The 23,673-nt window shown below is 42.7% G+C and overlaps 1 protein-coding gene across 13 annotated transcripts in view; it reads left to right on the top strand.

The window, feature by feature from the left end:
- SYT16 (synaptotagmin 16) overlaps window positions 1-23,673 on the top strand; it is a 135,713-nt gene that overhangs the window by 73,650 nt on the left and 38,390 nt on the right. For 9 of the 13 annotated variants that reach the window (XR_010070857.1, XR_010070856.1, XM_063333566.1 and 6 more), the window contains 4 exons: window positions 6,291-6,503; window positions 14,425-14,681; window positions 18,641-19,084; window positions 20,175-20,364. Coding sequence is in view for 11 of the 13 variants with exons in the window: in XM_063333566.1 (XP_063189636.1) it covers window positions 6,291-6,503; window positions 14,425-14,681; window positions 18,641-19,084; window positions 20,175-20,364 (1,104 nt within the window). In the remaining 2 variants the exon portion in view is untranslated. The remainder of the gene's footprint in view (window positions 1-6,290; window positions 6,504-14,424; window positions 14,682-18,640; window positions 19,085-20,174; window positions 20,365-23,673) is intronic. The other 4 variants (XM_063333569.1, XM_063333568.1, XM_063333567.1 and 1 more) reach the window with 1 other exon arrangement.

Here is a 23,673-nt window from a genome sequence, read left to right as displayed (position 1 = left end):
GAATGCATGTGAGTCTTGTTGTACCACATCCTCACCCTCTGCTGCTGCTGAAGTCTGTGATTTTCCCTGCAGTGCCATGGAAACGGTGGTGTTACAGTGGTGGTAAAGGGGGGCTGTGGTGAATCAATCCTCTGGTAGCAAACAGAAAGTTTCAATTAGAAAAATTAGTGGGAAAATAAATATCTGCCTTGTTGCAATGCAGTTGTTATCCGTAGCAACCCCAAACAAATATCTTTGCGAAGGAGTTGATTTCCACCGTGCTAATCATCAAACAAAGACTTGTGGATGTGAAGCTAATGGTTATAGCCGTGGGTGCTATGAACGGTATGTAGTTGGCATGCATATGCTGAGTCTAGCAGGTTGTAAGTGTGGTGTAGCAAAACTCCACTTTAAAGAGAAGCAAGAGTCGATGTCCTGGGTTTCCTGGGCATTTCCTTGGGCAGTTTGCTAGGTGCTAGGTGGAAGGCCATTTTCTGGAAGAAGCTAGCGCCAATTCAGAAAAACTTCCTTAAATGTAGTGGAGGGAGCTTACATAGTGACCGCCTTGCACTACAAGAAGTGAGCATCCAACCCAAGCAAACAAGTAGAAGAGGCAAATGGTGGGAAACCTGAAGGAATTCGACCCATTGTGCTGTGAAAGCAACCAGGAAAGCTGCCATAAAAATAATGCTTATACAGTGAAAGTTATTATTTGTTGGGAGGGAAGGGACAGTGTTTTCTAACTCGTTGTCCATAGGGATCTGGCAGTTTGTTTAGTTTCCGAGTCCACGAGCATTTACAGTCCTGCACCCCAGAGCATACACAGCTACACCTGTGCCCTGCAGTGTCCCCAGCATAGACACAGCATCTGCTGACAGAAGGTGCTTTTCTGCCTACACGGCTGCATGTTTTCTTCAAGCAACCTAACCTGGGCTGGCAAAGGGGTGTAGGCTGACTCACAGATATAACAGCATCCACACCAGGGGTTTTCCTGGCTTAGCAGTGTCTCCTACAGCGTGTAATCTCCTTTTATCTTCCACTTCTTCACGAATCCTGGGCCTGTGCGAATAAAACCCAGTAGCATAAATAAAGCCTGACTCATGCTTACTCCACATGTAAAATGTAAAGCAGGTGATTGGGAAAATCAGGGATGATTGTGCTTCTGCTTCTTGGCTGCCATTTCCTTTAGCTATGGAAGAACCTCAGGCAGCAAAGTGAGATTAAGTTTGAAGCTGAATCCCATGTTCTTATTTTTAAAATCCAAATTCGGGCGTAGGAAAAAAGCAACAGGAAAAGATGTTGATTTTCCTGCTGTTTGTCGTGGGCAGTTCTCTATTTCTTTGCACAGCAGTGTGCAGAATTGGAGTTTGTTGCTCTGACTGCTGTATTGTTCGGCTATGGAGGTGCTTGATGGTCAGAGCCAAATAATGACTTGTTTCTGATTACTCTCTGACTTTTTGTGTTTTGCTTTTTTTTTTTTCTTTTTGTTGGAAATGTCACCTGGTATGAAAGCTGCAAAGTTGTAATTTGCTCTGCCTGCATCGCGTGCAAGCACCCAATTGTGTTTGCCTCGGAGAGCTCCCAGTTGGTTTGGTCATGGGGTGAGGACGGATGAAGAGGCAGAGATTGATATGTTGCAAAAGCAGGACACTGTCACTTAGAATCATAGAATTGTCTAGGTTGGAAGGGGCCTTTCGGATTATCGAGTCCAACCATCAACCTAACACTGACAAAAACCATCACTAAACCATATCGCTAAGCACTACGTCTACATGTCTTTTAAATACCTCCAGGGATGACGATTCCACCGCTTCCCTGGGCAGCCTGTTCCAATGTTTGATAACCCTTTCAGTGTAAAAATGTTTCCTAGTATCTAATCTAAACCTACCCTGGCGCAGCTTGAGGCCATTTCCTCTTGTCCTATCGCCTGTTACTTGGGCGAAGAGACTGACAGCCCTCTTTCTACACCCTCTTTTCAGGTAGTTGCAAGAAGGTCTCCCCTCAGCCTCCTTTTCTCCAGGCTGAACACCCCCAGCCCCCTCAGCCACTCCTCGTAAGACTTATTCTCCAGACCCCTCACCGGCTTTGTTGCCCTTCTCTGGACACGCTCCAGCACCTCAATGTCTGTCTTGTCGTGAGGGGCCCAAAACTGGACACAGTACTTGAGGTGAGGCCTCACCAGCGCTGAATACAGTACACTTGTCACTCAGTGAAGAGGGGTGGACCTTATGTTTACCACTGGGCACTAAATGGCTCCCTGGTTGGTATACCTACCAGAAAGGGACAAAACCAAACTGGCCTGGGTGCAAGGAGAAAGCCCAGATGAAGACAGCCTTCTGTTCGTTAGTAGACTACCAGTTGGTGTTAGTCAATGGTGCCCAGTCACTCTGGACAGTCTCTGTGTCCATAATGGCATGTGTGGAAACACGAGTTTACTGTATCGCAGTGCAGTCTCCGTCAGTTGTAAGTATATTTGAGGTCAGGGTGGATGTTTTGGATTTTGTTTCTGTTTCATAAAAAGAAGGATTTTTGATGATCGGATGTTATCTCTAAATAGTTTTGAGCATAAATGGGCTACACTCCTCCCTAGTCAAACCCATAAATCAGGTAGTTGAGTTATTTTGTGCTTTCATTTAAACTCCCAGTTCAAATGGTTGACAGCAAGAGGGAGAAGATGACTCTAGATTGAAGACACTGCAAATCAGAGCTGTGGTTGCAAGGGAATTGGTAGTAGCAACTCCATGTTTGTTGCTAAATGTCCCCTTTGAAAAATGTTCCTCCTTTTTTCTGAGAAGCTTTAACATATCCGTTGTTTGCAGTTTTCCAAAATAAAAGCCCTTTTCTCTCTGTGTGCAGTTCTGGGGTTTTGCTGAGTTAGGAGCTGTTGCAGATCCTCTATGTCATCCTGATCATGAAAATTTTAAGGCCAAGCCTGTGTGACTGCTTCTATAATAGCAAAGAACATGGCACAGACTGCTCCTGGGATCCTCCGAGTATATGCATTATGCATAGATGTACTGATATTATCTTTGGATATATGATCAAATACATTTTTTTTTGTATAGTACTTCTGCTTCCTTCAGGGCTTGGTGATCTCCCATTGAAACTGTAACTGACTTCTGTAAAGCAGAAGAAAAATCTTTAAGAAGAAAGTGGACACACAAGGGCAGCATTAAATGTATAGAAAAGCAGAAATTTGGCACTTGTGGACTTTTCATTGTTCAGCCAAAATGACTGTTGTTTGTTGTTTGTTTTTTTTTTTTTAGCCTGCAGGCGGACAGGATGCATGCAGTACAACTATATTTTACACCTACACTATGTATTTTATTCAGTAAATTTTGTTCTTGGGTAAACTTTGAGCAAATGATAAGTTATTCTTTATATTTGGTAACACTGCAGAGAATTCTTGAATTATTTATTTCATGCATTTTAGCTTAGTGTATTTGGATGCCTGTAAGCTAACTTTGAAACTGATAGGGTGTTTGAAATTTGTGAATAAATAGTGGTAGTATGAAATACCTTGCCAGAAAAAGAGGTCACCCTCCTTCCTCCCCTCTAGTCTCCTCTGGGGAAAAAAATATATAAAAATCCCACATACTTCCTTATGAGTGGTGGGAAGCCGATTTGTAAAACAGATGCTGCATAGAAGTAATTGAGTTAAAGTTGGTAGAAATGTGTATATGCTACACAACATCTGCAGATCTCACGATGTATTCATTATCTTTCCAGAATTTAGATTGTAATTATGGGTCCTTTGTTTAAGTTTCCGTGGTGATATACAAAATGTTTCCCCCTTGTCCTTTCCTAATCAGGACACTTGTATATTTGAATGGTTAACGTTTTTCTCTCCCCTGGGTAAAGTTAGTTTTATTAATACAGAGATATTAAGTTGACACGGAGCTGTCTGCTACTCAGGCAGAGATTCAGCAGCAGACGTATCAAGCATTTGCTACAGATTCCCCAGTGCCACCATTTAATTAGCCTGTATGCTTCCAAATGCTAGTAAGAAATAGCATCCAGTGTCATAACAAGTGATGCAGTCATGCTTTGGGGATTTGTAAAGTTGAAGGCAAAGTCAGGCGGCCAGTAATACATCAAACGGGGCAAACTCCTCCCCTCCATCCTTTCCCCCTTCCCCTTCTGTCCTAGAAAAAGGGCTGTGGTCTATTTTGCAGGGAGTTGCATGCAGGTCACCCCAGGGACCCTTACAAGAGTGGTCCAGGAGTGCTGCATCCCCATGGCCTTTGTGAAGTTTCTGGTAATAACCAGAATTGTACACAACATTAATGTGCATTTATTTAAGTATAGAGCCTCATGCCCATGATGGCTTGACCATCATGGACCTGGGTTTTTAATGTTACGGTTGTCTTAGAAAATGGTGAAAGATATGGCTTAATTACTAAAGATGGTATTTTACTCAGGATTTTTGGGAAGCTGTTTGAGTGAAAAGTGGACTTTTGTTTATACTGGAATAATTTTTATTTTTTATCTTAAATACCCCAAAGGTATACACATATAAATTGAACGTACTGGCATTTGCCAAGCCTTTAAATTAATTTTGTAGAGGTTACATGAGCTGCAGGTAGTGAATTGACAACGCAGTTGGATAAAGAAAAAGATAATGGATAAAGAAAAAAGAAATGTTTAGTTTTATGTGTTTTGATTATTTGAATAGATCGTAGCACATTTAGGCCGTAGGGTTGTTACATCTTGAAATAATTTTTATTTAAAAAAAATTCAAAGAAACTTATTTTTAACAGCTTACATAAAAATAATCAATTTTTATGACAGCTGGTCACTGACCATTTACGAACTAATGTCTAAAACCTTTCTCATTTTTATCAGAATGGGAACACTTAGCTTTTTCCTCCAATTGAGAGCAATTTTCTAGAAGAAACAGCAGGCTTATTGTCAAACTGTGGCAAATCAGACCAGAGGGTCAAATCTACCAGTGTGGCGGCATGGAAAAAGCCAGCTTCTGCTGGGCCGGTGGTGGGAGCAGTTTGCTTCGGTACTGCCAGCTTCCTTGCTCTGACCTCTCTGCCCAAAGAGCTGACTGCCATCTTCTGTGCAGCAGCAGGTAAATTTATGGAGCAGTGATAGCAGTTGTCGTTAAGTTTAAACTGCACATTTTTAATAGACCTAACATAGTGTGTAAAAGTAGGATCCGGCTTCCCCACCTGTAGCCATGTGGTTGATGTAAGTGAGAGCTGAGGTGAAAAAAGGTGCTTTCCCTCCCGAACTGGGCAGTGTCACTGAGAAAGCTGCCCTTCACGCGTTTGTCTGCAACTCTCATTTGTTCAGCTGCTTGGGTTTGCCATAGCGATTATCAAAGCGAGTCTTGGCAACCATATCGTATACTTCATGGTCAAGAGCAAGCAGCGGACCGACCACAGCTGACAGCTGGCTTATTCACACGCATGGACACAAACATGCATGTACACACCGACTGCCCGTCGTCCCCACCGCTCCCTTCCCTATGCACACCGGTGGCTCAAAACGTCCTGCTGTTGTGCTGCCTTGATGCTGATGGCAGGGAGATCAGCAAAATGCCTCTGTATTTTCATCCTGACAAAGCAAGGCCAAGTATATATAATATGTATTGAACCCTCCTTCCCCCATCTGGCGGATATTCACGCACTAATGAGGGTGCAGTCATCTCCTATTCAAAGCACGTGTTGGTAGCAGGAGGGGAAGAGCACTCACAGGCACGCGCTCAAATGCGTATCTTCACTTTTAAAGGTTGCAATTTACATTGGTCTCCTGAGTTCCTCTGCTGCTGGCAGATGAAGTCAGTGGTGCTTGTTAGCCATGTGCTGTATTTATGTGTTCATAGTATTACCCAGAGCAGGTTACGTCTGAGTTGCTTTTTCTGCACAAAAGAAGTTCCCTCTCCACCTTAGCAGGAGCTGAAGGGGAACGGAAGCATGACCAAGTTTTCAAGACCTTTGCTTACTACTTTGTCTTTGCACATGCTAATGATTTTACGAGTGGTTCTCTATGTGTGTTGTGTTTTACTTTGTGTTCTGCTTTGTTAAATATCTTCATTTAAAAAAAAAAATAGGGTAACGTGCAGAGTTGGGCAAGGTCTAATAATATGTAAATGTTGTTGATATATTATGACATTCACAGGCTTTCCAGAGGCTGAAGAAGCAGGAGATTCTCAGGATCAATCCCCAGTCATCCCTAAACCCTTGGTACACTTTTTCTCCCCAGAAGGTCCATCTGAGAGCTAGAAGTGTGTCATGTCATCTGGCTTCTTGGCCAAGGGCAGCAGACTGTCTAAAGCCCGAGTTGTGTTTTTCTCCCAGTAAACAGTTACACGGAGGATGGAGAACAAATAGCATCTTCAGGCAGCGGTGATGAGGTGATTAAGCAGTGCAAGATCTCTGTGTCATGCTCACAAAGTTTTCGGGCAGAAGTATCTGAAAAAGCAACACCAGCAGGTGTGGAGCATAGACGCAAATTCAGCCGTTTGCTCTCCAGCCACGAGGAGTACAGTACGGAGGGATCTGAATGCAAAGGTACTGTTGGCGTGAAATAAGATTAAAGAAGTTGGAGTCTTTAATATACAGTACGGAGGCATCTGAAAGCAAAGGTCCTGTTGGCATGAAATAAGATTAAAGAAGTTGGAGTCTTTAAGATCTGTAGCCTCAACATGGAGAGGTTCTTTTGTGGTGGAGAACAAGCCCCGAATCTTGCTTTCTCTCTTGCTAAACTTGGTTTCCTTACTGGTTACCTGCAGCTCATTTCTCAAATACTTAGAGGGAAGAGTCTGGATCCAAGCTGTATATGGCTTTTGAATTCTGGCTTCTAATCCTCATGAGTTTTCATGGATTTTATTGCCAGTTTTGCCAGAGTAAAGACTGCAGGACTTCATTCTAATTATTTTTGGTCTGTGCCACTTAAGTCATTTGTTTAGCAAGCCTTTTAGCAGAAGTTGAATGTCTCCTTTTGTAACAGTTTTGCAAACACAAGGTGAACAGTGAATGAATTATGCTGTATCGTTTGCCAGCACATACGCCAAATGTCAGGCAATGACAGAAACTAAAAATTTATGGCACAGAAGGGAAGAATTTTATGATCTTCTATGGACTAATGTAATGACTCTTTTATACAAACAGAGATGAAATGCATTTAAAAATGTAGCTACTTAGAAAATTGGCCTGAACACATTCTAAAATCTGGAGCAGTTCATTAGGGGGAAGAGCTGTGAAAGTGCCCCTTGTTTTTCGCTGCGTAGAATGCTTTAATTTTGAAATACAATTGCTTGATTTTGATGCACCCTCTGATTAGAGCGATCATTTCAAGATATGGCTCTCCGTCAAACTCTTCTTCTGGCACAACATGGTGCAGAGTTGCTCTTACTTTTCTTTTTAGAGGTAATATTAATATTGTTTAAATAGCTGTTCAGAAACTAGATGTCTAAGCCTGCTTTTATTAAGACCTTTGGTTCTCTGCCCCATTCCTCATGACGCTCAAGACTAGACCCTTCATTGCAAACAAATGTCTATAAACTAATCCTGAGTATGTCTGGTCTCCTTCAAACCCAGAAAGGCTTCCAAGGCACATAAAGCTGCTGTTACTGGGTGTACAGCGATAGTTACGCTCTTCCACAGCTCTAAATATGAGACATTTATCTGGGAGAAAAGCTGAGGGATTGGGGGAAATCCTATATAACCCCACACTCTGATACCTCCCAGTTGCCAGTCGGAGATCTCCATGTGTGTGAGAGTCCATTTTGGCCCCTAGCTGGTGCCGTGATCACAAAACACAGAAAAGTTCGTGTATGTAGAGCCGTCATTGTGCCCTGATGACATATCAAACGGGTTCAGCTGAGCAGGTTCTCTGGACCTTTCTGGGTGGGAGGGATGAAGGATCTTTCAAAAGTACTGAGTCCAGATTGGGATCACGGTGCTTTCAGACCTTCTTTAGGCTATGCTCGAGGCTTCTCTTTTGTGTTCTCTTTAACAGACCTTTTACTCATATAGCCGGTAGTGTTCTTTTCTTACAGAATCAGAAACATGTAACAAACTTAGGCATACAACGAAGTTGAACATCTTGGAGACCCCTGAATAGCTTCTCTCACACTGAGCCTCAACATACGGCAAAGTCTTCTCACATCACGTTCTGACATGAGATTTTCCTTGACCCTCTGTTTCTGCTATCAATGTCATGACAGTCTGTGCTTAGGACTCGTCTAGCTTTAACTTTTCACCTGTTAAAAATCTTTGTAGTAACCTGAATAGAGCTTGGAAAGAGGAGTGCACTGCGGGAAGGATGTGTTTGGAGGATGCTTTGGGGAGCTGAATGGCTTGAATGCCAGCTCTGCCCACAGCCTCTCTGCAAATCACCCTGTTAATAAAGAGCCTATTTTGGTTCTGGAAACATGGAGTCTTCTCAGGCTATTACCCAGCATGTGGTAAATTAAACAATCTTGGCCTGATTACATAATGTCACTTGAAATTTAAGATCCTTTTTCTCTTTAACCCCTAAAATTTACAAGCCATTTTTGTTTAGATTTACTGTAATTAGATAATGATTCTGCTCCTCTGAGGCGCTTCTAGGAAGTTTTTTAGCACTTTTTGATGGCTAATCTCAAAATAACCAGGGGCAGAAGCACTGCTTGGTCTCCCTGCATCTGGTTTGGTTCAGTGCGGAGGAGCACATGGTGCTGGGGTACTGCAGAGTGGTTTGGAACTGGGGCTGTAGCACGGGCCAGGCATACTGCTCTATGAGGGCAAATATGCCTCAGTCCCAGTAACTCATATCTCTGCTGCTGTTACTGTCTTTCAGGAAGAGGGGTTTGAAAATCACTCCCAGTAGCTAGGAGGATTTCAAGTCCAGAAGTACCCAGATCCATACAGAAATCCTTTCATCCTCTGGGCCATATTTAAACAGGTTCTTAAATTGCAGCGTGTGTTTATATGCAATCTAGAAGAATGGATCAAATTTCTTTCATTTTGGAAAATCACAAAGAAAAGACAAGACATGCTTTTTCTTGTAAAAGCACAGTGATTCACTGCAGTCCACAGAGCAAACATTGCCTTGGTCAGCGCAGGTAACAGGCACACATTAAACTCCTCATCTCAGTGTTTATTGCTGGTCAATGAACTATGTAGTGTTAATTTAGCAAGAAGATCTACTAGGCTTCATCTTTTAACTCTGGCAGTGTGTTTTAGGAACTGATGAGGCCTCTCAGGGCATTTCTTTAGCACATTGTAATGCTTCATAGAACTGAGAGATTTTGCATCATTGAAAAAGAAGAAATATACTGTAGGTTAACCAGGCTGTTTACCTGCCAATGTAAGGGGGGACTTCACAGCGTTTTGCAGCCTGATTTTCAGTGTTTGATGTGCTGAGTGTTCCCTGTATCTTTGGAGAGATGCTTCCATGTCCCTGTATCTGTTAGAGTTCTATTTGGAGGTGGTGCTCATCCTTCCATCTGACAAAAGTCACAGTTTCTTCATAGCCAGTTCTCCAACCTTGAATGCAGGCTTTCCTGGTTTGTTGGTGATTTCTGTTCCCCAGAATTGCCTTTGCCTCCTTCTTGGCTTGTGGGCACACATGGCACAATGGGGAAAGGTTGGGGACAGGACTGAAAAAAACATCACTCTCTTAGTGTACAGTGCTATCGGCCCTTAATTTTAGAATTGGCTGCTATTGCCCTGCAGGGACTCTTGATTAATTAAGGTTCAAATAGTTAGGTAATGCTGTCTCAGTGTATATCCCTGATGCTGTGCTGTTTATTCATGTCAGGTATTCATAAGACAGTTGACATTTTCTTCCTTAAAGATCTCTAAGGTAAATTACAGGCATTTTACTTCTCTGACCTTTTCCTTTACATGAAAACTTTTGTTTTGACCATTTTTTTTGTGAATATCATGTTAGAACGGATGTAATTGGAGAGACGTAGTTGTTCTAGCCTGTATAGTTTGGCTATTACCTGTTATGATCCTCTAATGCTGGTATTTATAGCAGATTATCTCTTACCAAACTACTTTAAATTGAAAGAAAAAGCCAGACTGTTTCACTAAATGATTTTGGTGAATCACCTTTTCCCTTCCTTTCCCTGAATACTACACTTGCTTTCCTAACACATTCATTTTTTGACTGAGTCTGAGAGAGATGGCTTGCTCTATTAATATATTTCTGGAGTTCTCCTGTTATGAATAGCTTTTTATGGCTTTAATGTACTTTTTGAAAATTCCTCCATTATTGATCTAGATATTATCCCAGCAGGAGTCAAAACCACAAGACAATTGTGTGGGGATAATTTCTTACTACAGTAGCATTTTATTCTGAAAGCCTGCTGTGTGGTGTTTGCTTTGATGGATGACCCACTGTTTAAAATGCGTGTTACACATTGGCTTGCTAATTAAATGCCTTAAGGAGTGCCGGTACCCATTCAGTCTCAGTATATTTGTGGAATTTCTGTTGTTTTATTTCTTGCTTACTTTCTTAATGTTTACTGCTTTCTGTTTTCTGACTTCGTAGAGAAGAATGGGAGTAATGGCAAAAAATCTAATTACTTTCTACCCTCACTCAAGAGTTTCAGCTCAGGTCAGAGGCAAGACAGTGTGGGTTCTTGGTTTCCGGACTAGGTCTGCCAGATGGGTGGATGAGGAGGAGAAGAGGTGGGTTTTGCATTTCAGAAGGGAGTGAGAAGACCACTCACCTTGAATTTGAGAGATATGAATTTGGATCCCTCTCTCCTCCTGAAGGACCATCTCCCACGTCTCAGAAGCGGACCAAAATTACCAAGCTTTGAGGTGGTCTCAGACTTGTCTGTTGAAGTGCCCATGCTTGAAGCATTTTACTGGGAGGGAGAATGTGAAACCGTTCATAGTTGAAGGAAGGGGATAAAGTTATTCTCCTAATCTCTGACCTGTTAAATTGAAAGAGCAGCCAAGGAGAGGGACAAGAACTTCTGCACACCTCTAGGAAATGTTTCCAGAGTATAATCCCCGTTCACCTTGTTGTTGTGGGTTTTGTTTTTCTTTTTGTTTTTTTTTTTTTTTTTGTGGAGCAGGTATGAATCAGAAATGGCATATTTGCTGCTAAGGCCAAACATGGAATTTCCTCTTCTCAGAAAGATTTGGGCTTTCTGTTCTAGACGGAAGGTTGTGTAGAGAATTATAGAATGGCTTGGGTTGGAAGGGACCTTTAAAGATCATCTAGTCTAACCTCCTCCCCCCCTGCCCCGATCCAGTTGCTCAAAGCCCTATGCAACCTGACTTTGAACACTTCAAATAATAAGGCATCCACAACTTCTCAGGGCAACCTCTTCCATGTCTCACCACTTCATAGTAAAGAATTTCTTCCTTATCCAATCTTAATCTACCCTCTTTCTGTGTAAAACCCCATCACGGCAGGCCCTGGTAAAAAGTTTCTCTCCATCTGTGTGCTGTAAGCACACATTGCTGGCTCCTGTCGTTTTTCATCCACCAGTTTCCCCAAGTCCTTCTCTGCAGGGCTGCTCTCAAACAATTCATCCCCCAGTATGTACTGATATTGGGAATTCCCCCAACCCAGGTGCAGGACCTTGTACTTGGCCTTGTTGAACTTCATGAGGTTCACATTGACCCACCTCTCAAGCCTGTCCAGGTCCCTCTGGGTGGCATCCCTTCCCTCAAGTGTATCAACTGGGCTTGGTGTAATCTGCAGACTTGGTGAGGGTGCACTCGGTTCCACTATCTATCAGATAGTCCATCCAGCAAATCCATATCTCAATAATTTAGAGACAGGGATGTTGTGTGGGACCATGTCAAAGGCCTTACAGAAGTCAGGTTAGATGACATCTGTTGCTCTTCCCTCATCCACCGAGGCAGTCACTCCATCATAGGCAGCCACCAGATTAGTCAGGCAGGGTTTGCCCTTTGTGAAGCCATATTGATGAAGGTATAATCAGCTTCCTGTCAACCATATGCCTTGACATTGACATATCTTCCAGGAAGATCTGTTCCATGATCTTACTGGTCACAGAGGTGAGGCTGACTGATTGATAGTTCCCAGGGTCCTTTCTACCCTTTTAAAGAATGGATGTGAAGTTCCCCTTTTCCTGGTCACTGGGGGCTTCACCTGACTGCCATGACTTTTCAAGTATGATGGAGAGTGGCTTAGCAACTACATCAGCCCATTCCCTGGGATGCATCCTATCAAGTCCCATGGACTTGTGTATGTTCAGGTCCCTCAGAGAGTCTCAAACCTGATTGCCTCCTACAATGGGTAGGACTGCATTCCTTCAGTCCCTGCCTCGAGATTCGGAGACTCGTGAGATGTGGGAGAAGAAATTGCCAGTGAAAACTGAGGCAAAAAAGTTGTTGGGTACGTCAGCCTTCTCCATGTCACTTGTCACCAGGTTCTATGTCTCATTTATCAGACAGGAATGAAAACATCGATTCATCTAAACCAAGCATAGCGTTTTCTATTGTCCTCGTTTGAGGTAAAACAGAACAATTTTTTGTTCATTAATTTTACTTTTTAGCGAGGCCTCTTCTAACTAGATGAATTCTGAAACTAAGAGCATATTGTGCAGAAACTAGTCACTTTCAGAGTGGTAAGAGCTATGTTTATAGTTCGTGCTAAGGAGTGGTATGTAGAGAGGCTCTTGCTTATACTTACTGCTATAGCAACCAAGGTCAGCTCACTTTGTTATTTGCCCCACTGAAGGGTTGGAAGTAGAAAAGTGTAGAGGGCTTGCACCTGTGGGGTGGAGCGGACAGGGCAGGTGACCCAAAACTGACCAACAGGGTATCCCATCCTGTCTGCCCCATGCTCAGTATAAAAGCTGAGGAATCAAAGGGTCAGCTCTCTCTTTCTTCAGTGGCCGACGTTCAAGGAGGAGGACTCTGTTCATCTGCCTTTGATCCCCATCTGTGCGTTCCCGAATCCAGGTCCCGTCTGTTGCTGAGTCCAGTCTGGGACTTTCCCAGTGCCTGCTGGTGACGTGATTGTCACCCTGGGATCTTGATAAGGTTTTGTATATATATTTCAATATCTTATTATTTTACTAATATTTTCATTAAAGTAGTTTGGTTTTTTCTAAACTCATAAATCTCTTTATCTCTGTCTCCTCTCCTTGAAGAGAGAGGTGCGGTAGAGCATCTGGCATTGGTCTGTGTCCGGTCTGACCCAAAGCACTTCATCTGTTAAGCACAGTAATTAATACAGTTTTTAAAAATTCGAGTTGGAGATCAAATTTGAAAAAGTAGTGGCCCTCTTGAGAACAAACCTGCAGATTTGAGGATGAACAAGCATGTGGCCCTGTTTGGGCAGGGGGGTTGTACAAGATGATCTCCAGAGGTCCCTTCCAATCTTGATCATTCTGTGAAACCTTTAAACCCCAAGTAGCTGTGTTTGCAAAGGAAGTAGTTCTGTTTTCATTACTGACATCAGCTGTCTGGAAGCACGACTTGTTTTCTTTTACTGTAACTGCTCCTTGCTTATTTGAAAGAGACGGAGGTAGAATTTAGCTTTTTGTGTTCCTAAAGCAAGGCCTGGCGTCAGATGCATTAGGAGGAGGAAGGTCCCTGGTTTTCTTCTGAAAGGGCTTGCAGAACACATTCAAGGCCAAATCGTGATGTTATTTTCCCTGTCCCCCTGCACATGTAATTATCTGTGTCATTCCACCCAGAAAGCTCTCACTGATGCCTTCAAGTAGAGAAAAGTGGCCTGAGTTCTAAATAGAGACTTCAGTGGTGCAGAGAAGGAATCTGTGGTCTGAACCAAGAAGATTATTTTATTCTCATTAATGAACCTTGCTTTAGCCCATGGAGTAAGTGTGTAGGATCAGATGAATTAAAACTAATAAAAGCAGGCAGGAAATGAGGGAACACGTCTCCTCTCAGTTGCCGTTGGGACAGTTTAGCCCGAACAGGGGATTTGGAGATTCCTAGGAGCTTGTGGGGCTGGTCGTGCACACTCAAGCTCTCAGGGATGGGTGATAGGGTCATGGTGTCACTCTTATCTCCATGAAACTCCTTTCCTCCCCAGCACCCTCCCTTTGAGGGCAATGCTAACTGCTGTCCTTTCCTCCTCCTCCTCCTGCATAGAAGGAAGTTGCTGTTCATCAGGTCTGTGCTGTGCTTTTCTGTAATTTCTCTCACCTGTGTTTTCATGGAAGCTATTGGAATATCCCAGACACTCCATGGATAATTGCATTTGGTGGTTAACTTCTTCAAGTAAAGGCAACTGGTTTCTCAGTTCAGGATGGGATGAGAAACAGTCAAGTCCACTCCATCAGATGCTGATTTATACAGGGTTTCTTGTTTTATTAAGTTCAGTGCTGCAGTACTCAGAAGTAGAAACTGTCTCTTGCACATGCACTGGAGATGAAGGGGGAAAAAAAGAAAAAGAAAGGAGAGATAGGCACATTTTGGGAGGTAGAGGAGGAGGAATTTATTCTAATCCCTCTGAAATTGTTTTCTTGCTGAAAACTGTTAGATCTGGATGGACTAAGCCAGCTGAGTTACCAAGACAACCTATCCTATTCTGAAGATGACCACGTATCTGTTGATTCAAGAACAACAATTGAGAGCAGGGGCACTGGGCAGCATAAAGGGCCTAGGATGGAGTCCAGCACTGCTGATGGCGTTAGCCAGCAAGCCACAGAAGGACGTTTGGAAATGGAGACAGCATTTACCAGCCAGGGATTTGAAGTAAACAATGCTACTGACAGCTCATCGGCCTGGAGCCCTGAGGTATGGTGAATTGTCTTTTATTTTACATGGTGTAAGCTTTTGAAGGATATTGGGGGCCAGTAATGTTAGGGGAGAACCAAAGGGAAAACTTGATCAGCACAGCACAAGATAACGGTACTCCTGTGTGCATGAACATACACCTCTAGCTATGCGTTTCCTCTTTTTCTTGTATTTTACCCCTTGCTACTAACACTCATTCAGAGAAGCTGCTTTATTGCTTGATTTCTGACTGCAGTCTTTGAACTGAAATTGGAGCCATTAGCTGCCTGACAGCATTTGCTGTCATTTAGCAATGGCCCCGGGCTTTGTTACTGGCTATATGTGCAGGGTGTGTTTCTAGGGAGATGGTGTGTGGTCACTACTGCGTCAGATCCATGCCTCTTTTTCCAGGTGGTTTCTGTGGCTTAGACAATGGGAAGCATCTGGAAAGCTGGGGGCAACTGGTGGGGGTGGCCGGTGACTTGGCCAAGTGACCATCACTCTGGTCCCCATTGACACCAGGCATCCATCCAGGGAAGAAGAGAGCCTGAGAGCTCCTCTGCTTTCTCTTAGTTCTGTACCTTTATTTTGAAGCCTCAACAAAACATTACAGATTTTAAAGCATTATAAACACCTGATGACTTAGCATCCCCCTTTTCTCTTACAATCTTTCTGCATGATGCATTGGTTTTCAGCATTATTTTACCACAAGATTAAATTTCTGAAAAAATATCAGCTTGCATCAGACATATTAAAAGAACAGCACAAAGGTCACATCTTCTGCCTGAGTTAAAAGAGACTGTTCTTCAGCTGTGGAAATTAATACCTCCATCACACTCTGAGCAACAAGGCTTTGAGGGAAGGGTTCCTTTCATCAGAGCATGCTGCCTGCAGCCAGTTAAAAAGATGGAAAGCAGTTCCTCGGTGCATGTGCTCCAGCCCTAAGGGGGGTTTTGAACAGCATTTTGGTTTGCTGCATAAACCAGTCCCACAAAATACTACACAACACATGGGAACTCTGCGTGGCGGCAGCCCTGCCCTCTCTGCTGTGTACCTCTGACACGCACTGTTTGACTGCCCATCTGAGGCTCATTTCTCCTTTTCCACTTTTGATGTACATCGCCGTGGTTCACATGTGTCACTATGTCTCCAGTGTCCTCTTACATTTCTTTGGAATATGTCTCTCGTTTTGCTCCTGGTATCTACATTTTAAAAACGCAAAGAATGGTTATAGCATCAGGGGGCAGATATGCCCAAGTCCCAGTTTATCTGCTACAAGCAGCTTCTCATCCAAAGGTATTGTGTGGATTAATGAAAGACTTTTTATTGCAGGAACTAAATGTTCTGAAATGCCAGAAATGTCCAAGCGCTATTATGTTCCCCTCAAAGGAACTCTCTTTAGAGACAAAAATGATAATTTTATGCCCCTGCAGCGGAACCACAAGTACCATTTCAAGCCTTGTCCATAATTAGCTGCTCTTTCAGGTTTCTCTGGCAGAAATGGACTTATTTCACCTGGTGAAGTAGATATTGGCTGTCCTGAGCAACTAGGTTAGACATACAGTATCAATCGGTATACTTCGCTTGACATCTCAACAACTATGCTGAGAGAAGGGAAAGAAAGAAATTCAGACGAAGTATCTAAAACCCACACTTTTCTTGGATTCCAGTTTAATTGTCTGTATAACCAATATGTTCAAAAAGGGCGCATAGCCTCAGCTGAGCTCTGAAAGCCAAGGGGAATTCTGTCAATGACTTCCACAGAAGAAAGACTGAGTGTCTGTAAGCTTTGTGTGCTGGAAACCTCTCCAGGGGTGAGTCCCAGATAGCACAGTGCTCTCTGAAAGGGCCAGCCCATGGGGTCTCTAAAGCTTATCTGTCCATGGAAAGGTCACTGCCGCAGAGTTTGACATTTCTCTTTCCCTCTCTGCCTCCAGTTCACGCAGTTTTCTCTGCAGTGGATGTGGCCACAGCTATAGTAGCACAACTTGAGATTTCCTGAAATCCAAATCCTTTCTAGCTGTCCTGTCAAAAACCAGATAGCTCACCTTCAGTCTGCCCTGCATGCTGCCAGGAGATGCTCAGTCCTGTTGGGGCAGGAAAGTGCCTCTTGGATCTTTGTACCTGTGGGCTTATGATGACACACAAGAGTTTGCATTCTCCAGCTCAGGCATGTAGATGAAAGCAACGTTATGTCACAAGCACAGTTGTCTCCACACTTTAGCAGCAGTTCCCAAATGTGCCTTGATTCTGTCTTTTCAATAGCAAATACACAGATGAAAGTGGGGAGGGATGAACGTGTGGAGGGAAACATGAATCAAGCTCAATCGCTTGCATTTCATTTTTAAATATTATTTCATCAACCAGACAGAAATAACTTAACAGCTACAGAGAGACACTTAACATTTGCATAACGTCACGTTCTCTCCAGGCAACCTGGCCTGCCTTGCGTTTTTGTCTTTGCAGCCTGCTGTTCATACAGAAAGGCATTTTTATGGGCAACCAAGTCATTTTGCGTGCTGTCCAAGCTCTGATTTTTCTCTCTTTGACATTACTTCTGCAAGACGTATGACAGCAGGTCTCCATCACTAATGGGCACACATGGGCTTTTGTATTCACGTGCACAAATCCCTTAAACACTTCTGAAAATATGAAAAGCAGGATCGTCACACATGATGGCAGATGAATCCGAGCACTTGAAAAGTAGATTGACAGGAAGGAGATATAAATTTTGAGGTTTGTCCGAGGTCTAGTTTGAGACATGTAGCACCCTAGACACTTCTGAAGGGAATTACGTCAGAAGTCCTACGGCCTATCATCTGTACTTTAAACAATAAGATTCCTATGTTGAAAAGAAGTGTTACTTGAAATGCGAAAGAAGATAAATGTTTGAGGAGGAGGGTGACTCAGACTGCTAGTGACAGGCCTTAATTCACCTTCTGGCTATTAACTGAAAATCTTTCCCTAGTACAGTGTATACTCATGTTTAAATACAAACCATTGATCACTATAGCAACCCCTTTATCACATGAAGCACATTCTACCTCTAAGATAAAAAAGCACTTTTGAACAGAAACGCACACACCCACTCGTCAAAAGGTAAGGTGAACATCCATTTTTTTTATCTTGTTTTATCAAGATGATTTTTGTTTTAAAAGTAGGTAAAAGATTGTGTGTGAATTGGTCTGCACATGTTTTGATTGTTTATTTTGAATTTTTATTCTGAAAGTATTAGTATCCAAACTGAACAGGAGGAACAGATGCTTCTCTTGGGAGATTTAAAAAGAGAATAAAGAAGCAGTATGTATTTAATCAGACTGTTTTTCTCAATTATCATTGCTTTAGCTGTAGGAAGAGTATTGAATTATAGGGTAGCATCTAGAAATGGAATTTTCATTCTACAAGGAATTCTGACATGGTGATTTTCCCCTCCCATCAAGTTGAACACAGTGCTTATTTTTTTCAATTTCCAACAGAACAAAATATCCAAAAAATCATCAGGTTTGACTGAATTGTTTGATTTCGGTAATGTAAAAAAAAATCCATTCTGAAAAAATTCCAGTATGTGTTCAAAGTAATAGGTTAAGTTGGTTTTTTTTAATCAAATAAAACAAATTTATTAATGCCTCAAAATTGACATGAATTAAATTAAAAAAAACCAAAAACTTTCATTTAGTTTTTCCCTATGTAGAATTTTTGCAAATTAAGTGTCTCCTGCAGCACACTTAAATATTGATTAAATTTTTTGTTGGAAATGTTTCAACAAGTGCTGTTGCTTACTAGATTGTATGGGGAGTATAACACAAAATCAGGCAGTTAACTAGCACTGGCTTTTCAAGAAACAGTGGGATCCTTATTTTGCAGAGCAACTGCCTACGCTTACAAGCACAAGTGAGAAGAATATTTTTTTTTAAATAGAGTTGGGATCGCGGAGGCAGTTGAACTCCAATGGAGGTTTTACTTCTTGCTTCTCTTTGCAGGAACATGATGAAGTGAGCAGTGTACCAGCTCATCATGGTGCTCATGAGCCCATCTGTAAATGTGGTGATTTAGATGTCGTCTTCAACTATAAAGCCTCAAGTCAAAAGCTAGTAGTTACTATCTTGGAGGCCAGGGATATCCCAGACAAAGACCGCGGTGGTGTGAACACCTGGAAAGTGCACATAGTCCTGATGCCTAGCAAGAAACAGAGGGGTAAGACAAGTGTTCAGAGAGGACCCGTCCCTATTTTCAAGGATAAAATTACCTTCAGTAAGCTGGAGCCAGAGGAGTTAAGCAGCCACGCCATTCGTTTCCGCCTCTATGCGGTGCACAAGATGATTGGAGAGAAGATGATGGGAGAGCAGTTGTTCTACCTGAGCAACATCAGCCAGGAAGGGGAAATGAGGGTGACATTGGTCTTGGAGCCAAGGAGTAATTTGAGCGTAAGTTTGATGAAAGAAATATGGAGTCCATAAAGTTGTTCACCTCGTGAATGGGGACCAGCTGTACCTGATATCTTTCATTCAGGGCTGTTAGAATGCAATGGGTGGATCTGTCCTACTGTCATTTAAAAAGTTATCAGTAAGGGAAAGCAAGGGGCATGTCTTCCCTACACAAAGCTGTGCCTTATTAACAAAGGCTGAGCTAGCAAACTTACACAAAATCACGTGGATGTACTACATCTACACAAGTCATCAAATGCTGTGCCGTGCAGAAATAGTAGGTTGGTCCTGGAACCACCAAGGCTAATTATGTCTTAATATTGACAAGGACAGTAGTTCTTGTGCACTGTTATGTTGGTGGACCTGTACTACTGCCAGTACAAGAGCTACCTCATTTGTCACTAGCTACTAGCTTGTGGATCTCTGCATTGTGCAGTTTCCATGTCACCAGAATGCTTAGTGATGTTCCTTTTCATGACAGATGGAAGTGGAGAGGTGGGTCATGTGAGGAAGAACTGACTGTGCATTATGACATGGGACATGTCATAATCTCCCATGCACATCACAGTTGTATCCAGCTCTGGCTATGCCAATCAATTTGTGTAGATGAGCCCTGTCATGACTCATTGTCTACAAAAAGCTTGGTGAGAGGTTGTGTGCACAAGATGAATAAAGCATCATACTCCGGGTGAAGAGAGAGTAGAGAGAGCATCACCTTAGTGAGGAAAGAAAGTAAGAAAATACACAGTACATGACCAAAAAAACCCAAGCTGCAAAGTGTGTTCCATCCAAAAGTCATTGTCAAGGAGATTTACAGTGCATTTCATGTAGTAGGATGTGTGCTTATCTCAGAGGCTTTGATCTATAGTAGTGACAACACATTACACGGAGTTCCTCATCTTTAAAGAAAAAGTTCAGAGATGTGTTTTTGTAAAAGTGGTGCTCTGATTCTTCTGGTGCCCCATCATAATTCATTCTTAGTCATTGTCATCTCTTAAGAGAGATCTTACTAAACAAGGCTACAAGATATAAATTAAGGGAGGGTGGTGGTGAATGTCCTGATGAGACTTTCAGTGCTCTTTCCCTGCAGAGTGCAGACTCTCAGCTTAGTCTGTCAGCAGTCTCTCACAGTGATAGCGCTTCTTCAACACAGTCCCTGTCGCATGGAGGGGTGCCAGAGCTGCTCGTGGGATTGTCGTACAATGCCACTACGGGGCGGCTGTCAGTGGAGATGATCAAAGGCAGTCATTTCCGAAACCTCGCAATTAATAGGCCACCTGGTAAGTACTTTCACTGCTATTAAATAACACCATTGAGTCAAAATTTGCTTTTTATTTTCTTCCTCAAGATATTCAATTATGTCATGTCTGAGCTGTGTTTCCTTGCAGAGTATCTGATCGAAAATTAAAAGCATTATTTCAAGTACGTCTGCTGGTAAATTTTACAGTGTAATTGGAGGCAATCACATGAAGACACAGCTGACAGGACAGTAATACCTGAGTGTCTCTTTTGTTGCATATACCTTTACAACATCTGATTATGGCAAAAGTGCTATTATACCCAAAGCACAGAGTACTTCTCAGCAGATCCATAAAAAGAAAGGAGCTCTTTTCAAGTGATTATATGTTACCATGTGACCTACAGAAGCCCTGCCTAGTGCCATTATGTGTTTCCCAGGCCTGTATTTTCTTGCTTGTGCTGCTGAGCGCTGGGTGACCTGGTACTTTGGGCCCTTTGGGGGTCCTGCTGCTGTGATTTCTCCTCTGCCGCACAAGAAGATCTTCTGCAGAGGGAAGATTTGATAGTTGTTCTTCTGGGTCGCAACAGTTGAGTTCCCGTCCTCCAATACCTAAAGGAAAAAATGGAAATTGTTTTACAGTAGGTTTAGGTAGTGCTTGAGCTGTAGTTAGTCCTTGAAAAGGAGAGTGGATGGACAGTGCTAATGTCCATCATGTAGATGAGGTCATGCAGCCATAGTGCCTGGTGTTATCTGCTTTGCTGCTGGGGTGCCTCATTCATGGGTTGAACCGCAGTGCTATATTCATCTCGTATTGTCCTTTTGTCTCCTCCTGTCTGAAACCAGCAGCTAATGGCAATGTGAAATAACATTTTTTGTTTGTTAGTGTGTTTGCTTTTTGTGGTGTTGTTGCCTGCCTGTCAAAGGTAATAATAACCTTTGACAGTTCCTTGCATTCACTGGATTTGACATAGTGTGTCCAACTTGCGAAATGCTAAGATGCTGGGCTCTCTGTCCCTGCACTAGCAAAATATTTATGTGATATTTCAGTGTATGGACACAGAAACTTACATTTCCACTAAACTATACTTTAGTATGTTACTGAAATAATCTGTGTCTTCTGTCAGTCCCTTGAGAATTAAGGGCAAGTCTATGCAACAGTAAAACACGTGACACCAGTCTGTGTAGCCCTAGCTAGTCTTGTGTTAGCTGCGGCAGCATCGGTCTCCAGGTGAGTTACTTAAACACATGTTCTTGTTTGCATGTACATGTTTTATTAAAAGATTTCAAGTTAGGTCCTTTTTAGTAGTTTAAAGCAAAGTTAGACAAGAGTTTTACCACACGCTCTAGCAAGCAAGCTCGCCTGTGTTCATTTATGCTGCAGTGTAGCTACATTCTAAAATTTTATTCCCAGAAATGAAATTAAAGTAGTCCCAATATGGGTCCGTGTTAATTTTCTGCAGTTTTTTCTGGCATGTTTTCATGTATCTACCTGTGGTCTTGGAGTTTTGTCTCTTAGCTGCCTGAAGATGTGGATTATGCAGCACTTCTGTTTTTAAATCAGGCCCCGCACAAGTTATCTTGTATCTGGCTGGGTCGGGCATATGTACTGCCCACTCTTTTCCCATAAATGAAATGTCTTCACTGCATAGAACTCAAATAATTGCCTTCCAGCTTACTACCTGCAATATCATGACCAAATTGCTGTCATTTTTTGGTATTCTTTCAACAAATATCTTGCAGGGTGCATGTTGCATAGCTCCATGTATTGTAGTAAGCTGAGCAACCCTATAACTCATTGTGAGAGCTGGGGAGTTCTGTCTGTCCTGGGCCTCTGGTGGAATGGGGTTTGGCAGATTAGCCATGTGTGTGCAGGTTGGCTTTCAACGTGGGAAAGTTTAGCTGCCTTTATTAGATGTCCCATTCAGCTTTTTAGCTGGTGGGAGCACCGGAGTGCAGTAGTTTGGTTGGCAGCATCTTTAAACCTGATCAGCATTTTGGTTTTGTTGATGAGATTAGAAAAGGAGCAGGTTATGGGAAAAAGAGGCGTTCCTTGAGGGACCTTTCATTTTAAATTCTGCCTCAATTTTCCATTTCTGTGTTTGTAGGGCTTCCTAGTCTAATTGGTTTGATAAGCTGGCCAAAGTCTTCTGTCAGCCACCCAAACTAATAGTCCTGACATTTTTTCATAACAGTCTTTCCATCTTTGCTGTTAAGGCCATCCTGAGTTGTTTCTTCATATCCTTTCTGTATCCAGATCAATTTTAGCATTGTCAGACCAGTATCTCTCAGTATCAGGTCAGTTTTTAGTTGAAACACAGAAATTCAGAAATGATTACAGGCAAGTTCTGAGCCCATCACAATCTGCTTCTTTTATTCGAAGTCACATCGTTGCTTCTGTGTTCTGCATTGTTCTTCTGTGCCTATAAAGTTCCCAGTAGTGTGGGGAGAAAAGGAAAGCCCAGTGAAGCAGAAATTGAACGAAGTTAAAAGGAAGGAAGAAAACCAGCAGTTGTCTCAGGCGCTGGAGTAGCGCTTCACAGATAACCCCTGCAGGCAGTGCAGAGGAGTGCTGTGAGGTCCGATCGTTACTGTCTGAAACATGCTGGTGGCTGAAAGAGGTGCTCAATAAGTCCTTCACTAGGTGAAGACTAAACTGCGCTCTCCCTTTCTGGAGGGTAAGCAAATAGCTCTTGTGTTTTCTCAAATACGTCCTATCTGCGGTTCTGTTGTTTGAGGCTCAGAGGGAGTGATTTATTTCTTTAAAGTATCATGGGGATTTTGGATATAATAGCGCTTTCGGACACTTAAATACCAAGCCCAAACTGTTATTCAGGGCAGCCATTTATGGTAAGACTGAGAGAAGTCAACGGTCAGAATCCATCTCCATCCCCAGCTGTGCATGCACAGAGCCTATGCAGTACCCATATGTGGTCTTGTTGCAGCCCAGTGGCTTGAGTATTGTCTGCTGCTGACAGCTGCAGCTATGGGGGATGACAGGAGAGTCTTGCACAGCAGCAAATTCTCGAGCTGTGCTTTTTGCCCACCTCGGCCCTCTTCTCTGCCACCTGCACTCCTGCACAGGTGAGCTCAGCGTCTCCTGCAGTGTACGTGCTCCCTCCTTGGCATCCTTGCACAGGGATTTCACTGTGCGTGGAAAAAGGAACTGGACTGGGGCACTGGTTATTGTAGGTGTTAAAGACTCTAGAGGCTAAAACAAATGGTTTTCTGGAGAAAGAAAGGAAGATTGTGTACATCTCTCAGTTTTTCCTGGGCACATGTCACTTCACTTAAACCTTCAAACTGAGTCAGGTAAATATGAAAGTCATGGGTGCTTATATGGGTAATAACT

This window comes from Chroicocephalus ridibundus, chromosome 4 (assembly GCF_963924245.1).
Source record: "Chroicocephalus ridibundus chromosome 4, bChrRid1.1, whole genome shotgun sequence".
NCBI lineage: Eukaryota > Metazoa > Chordata > Aves > Charadriiformes > Laridae > Chroicocephalus > Chroicocephalus ridibundus.
The sequence above is the reverse complement of the archived record's forward strand: the minus strand, read 5'-3'. Positions and strand labels throughout refer to the sequence as shown.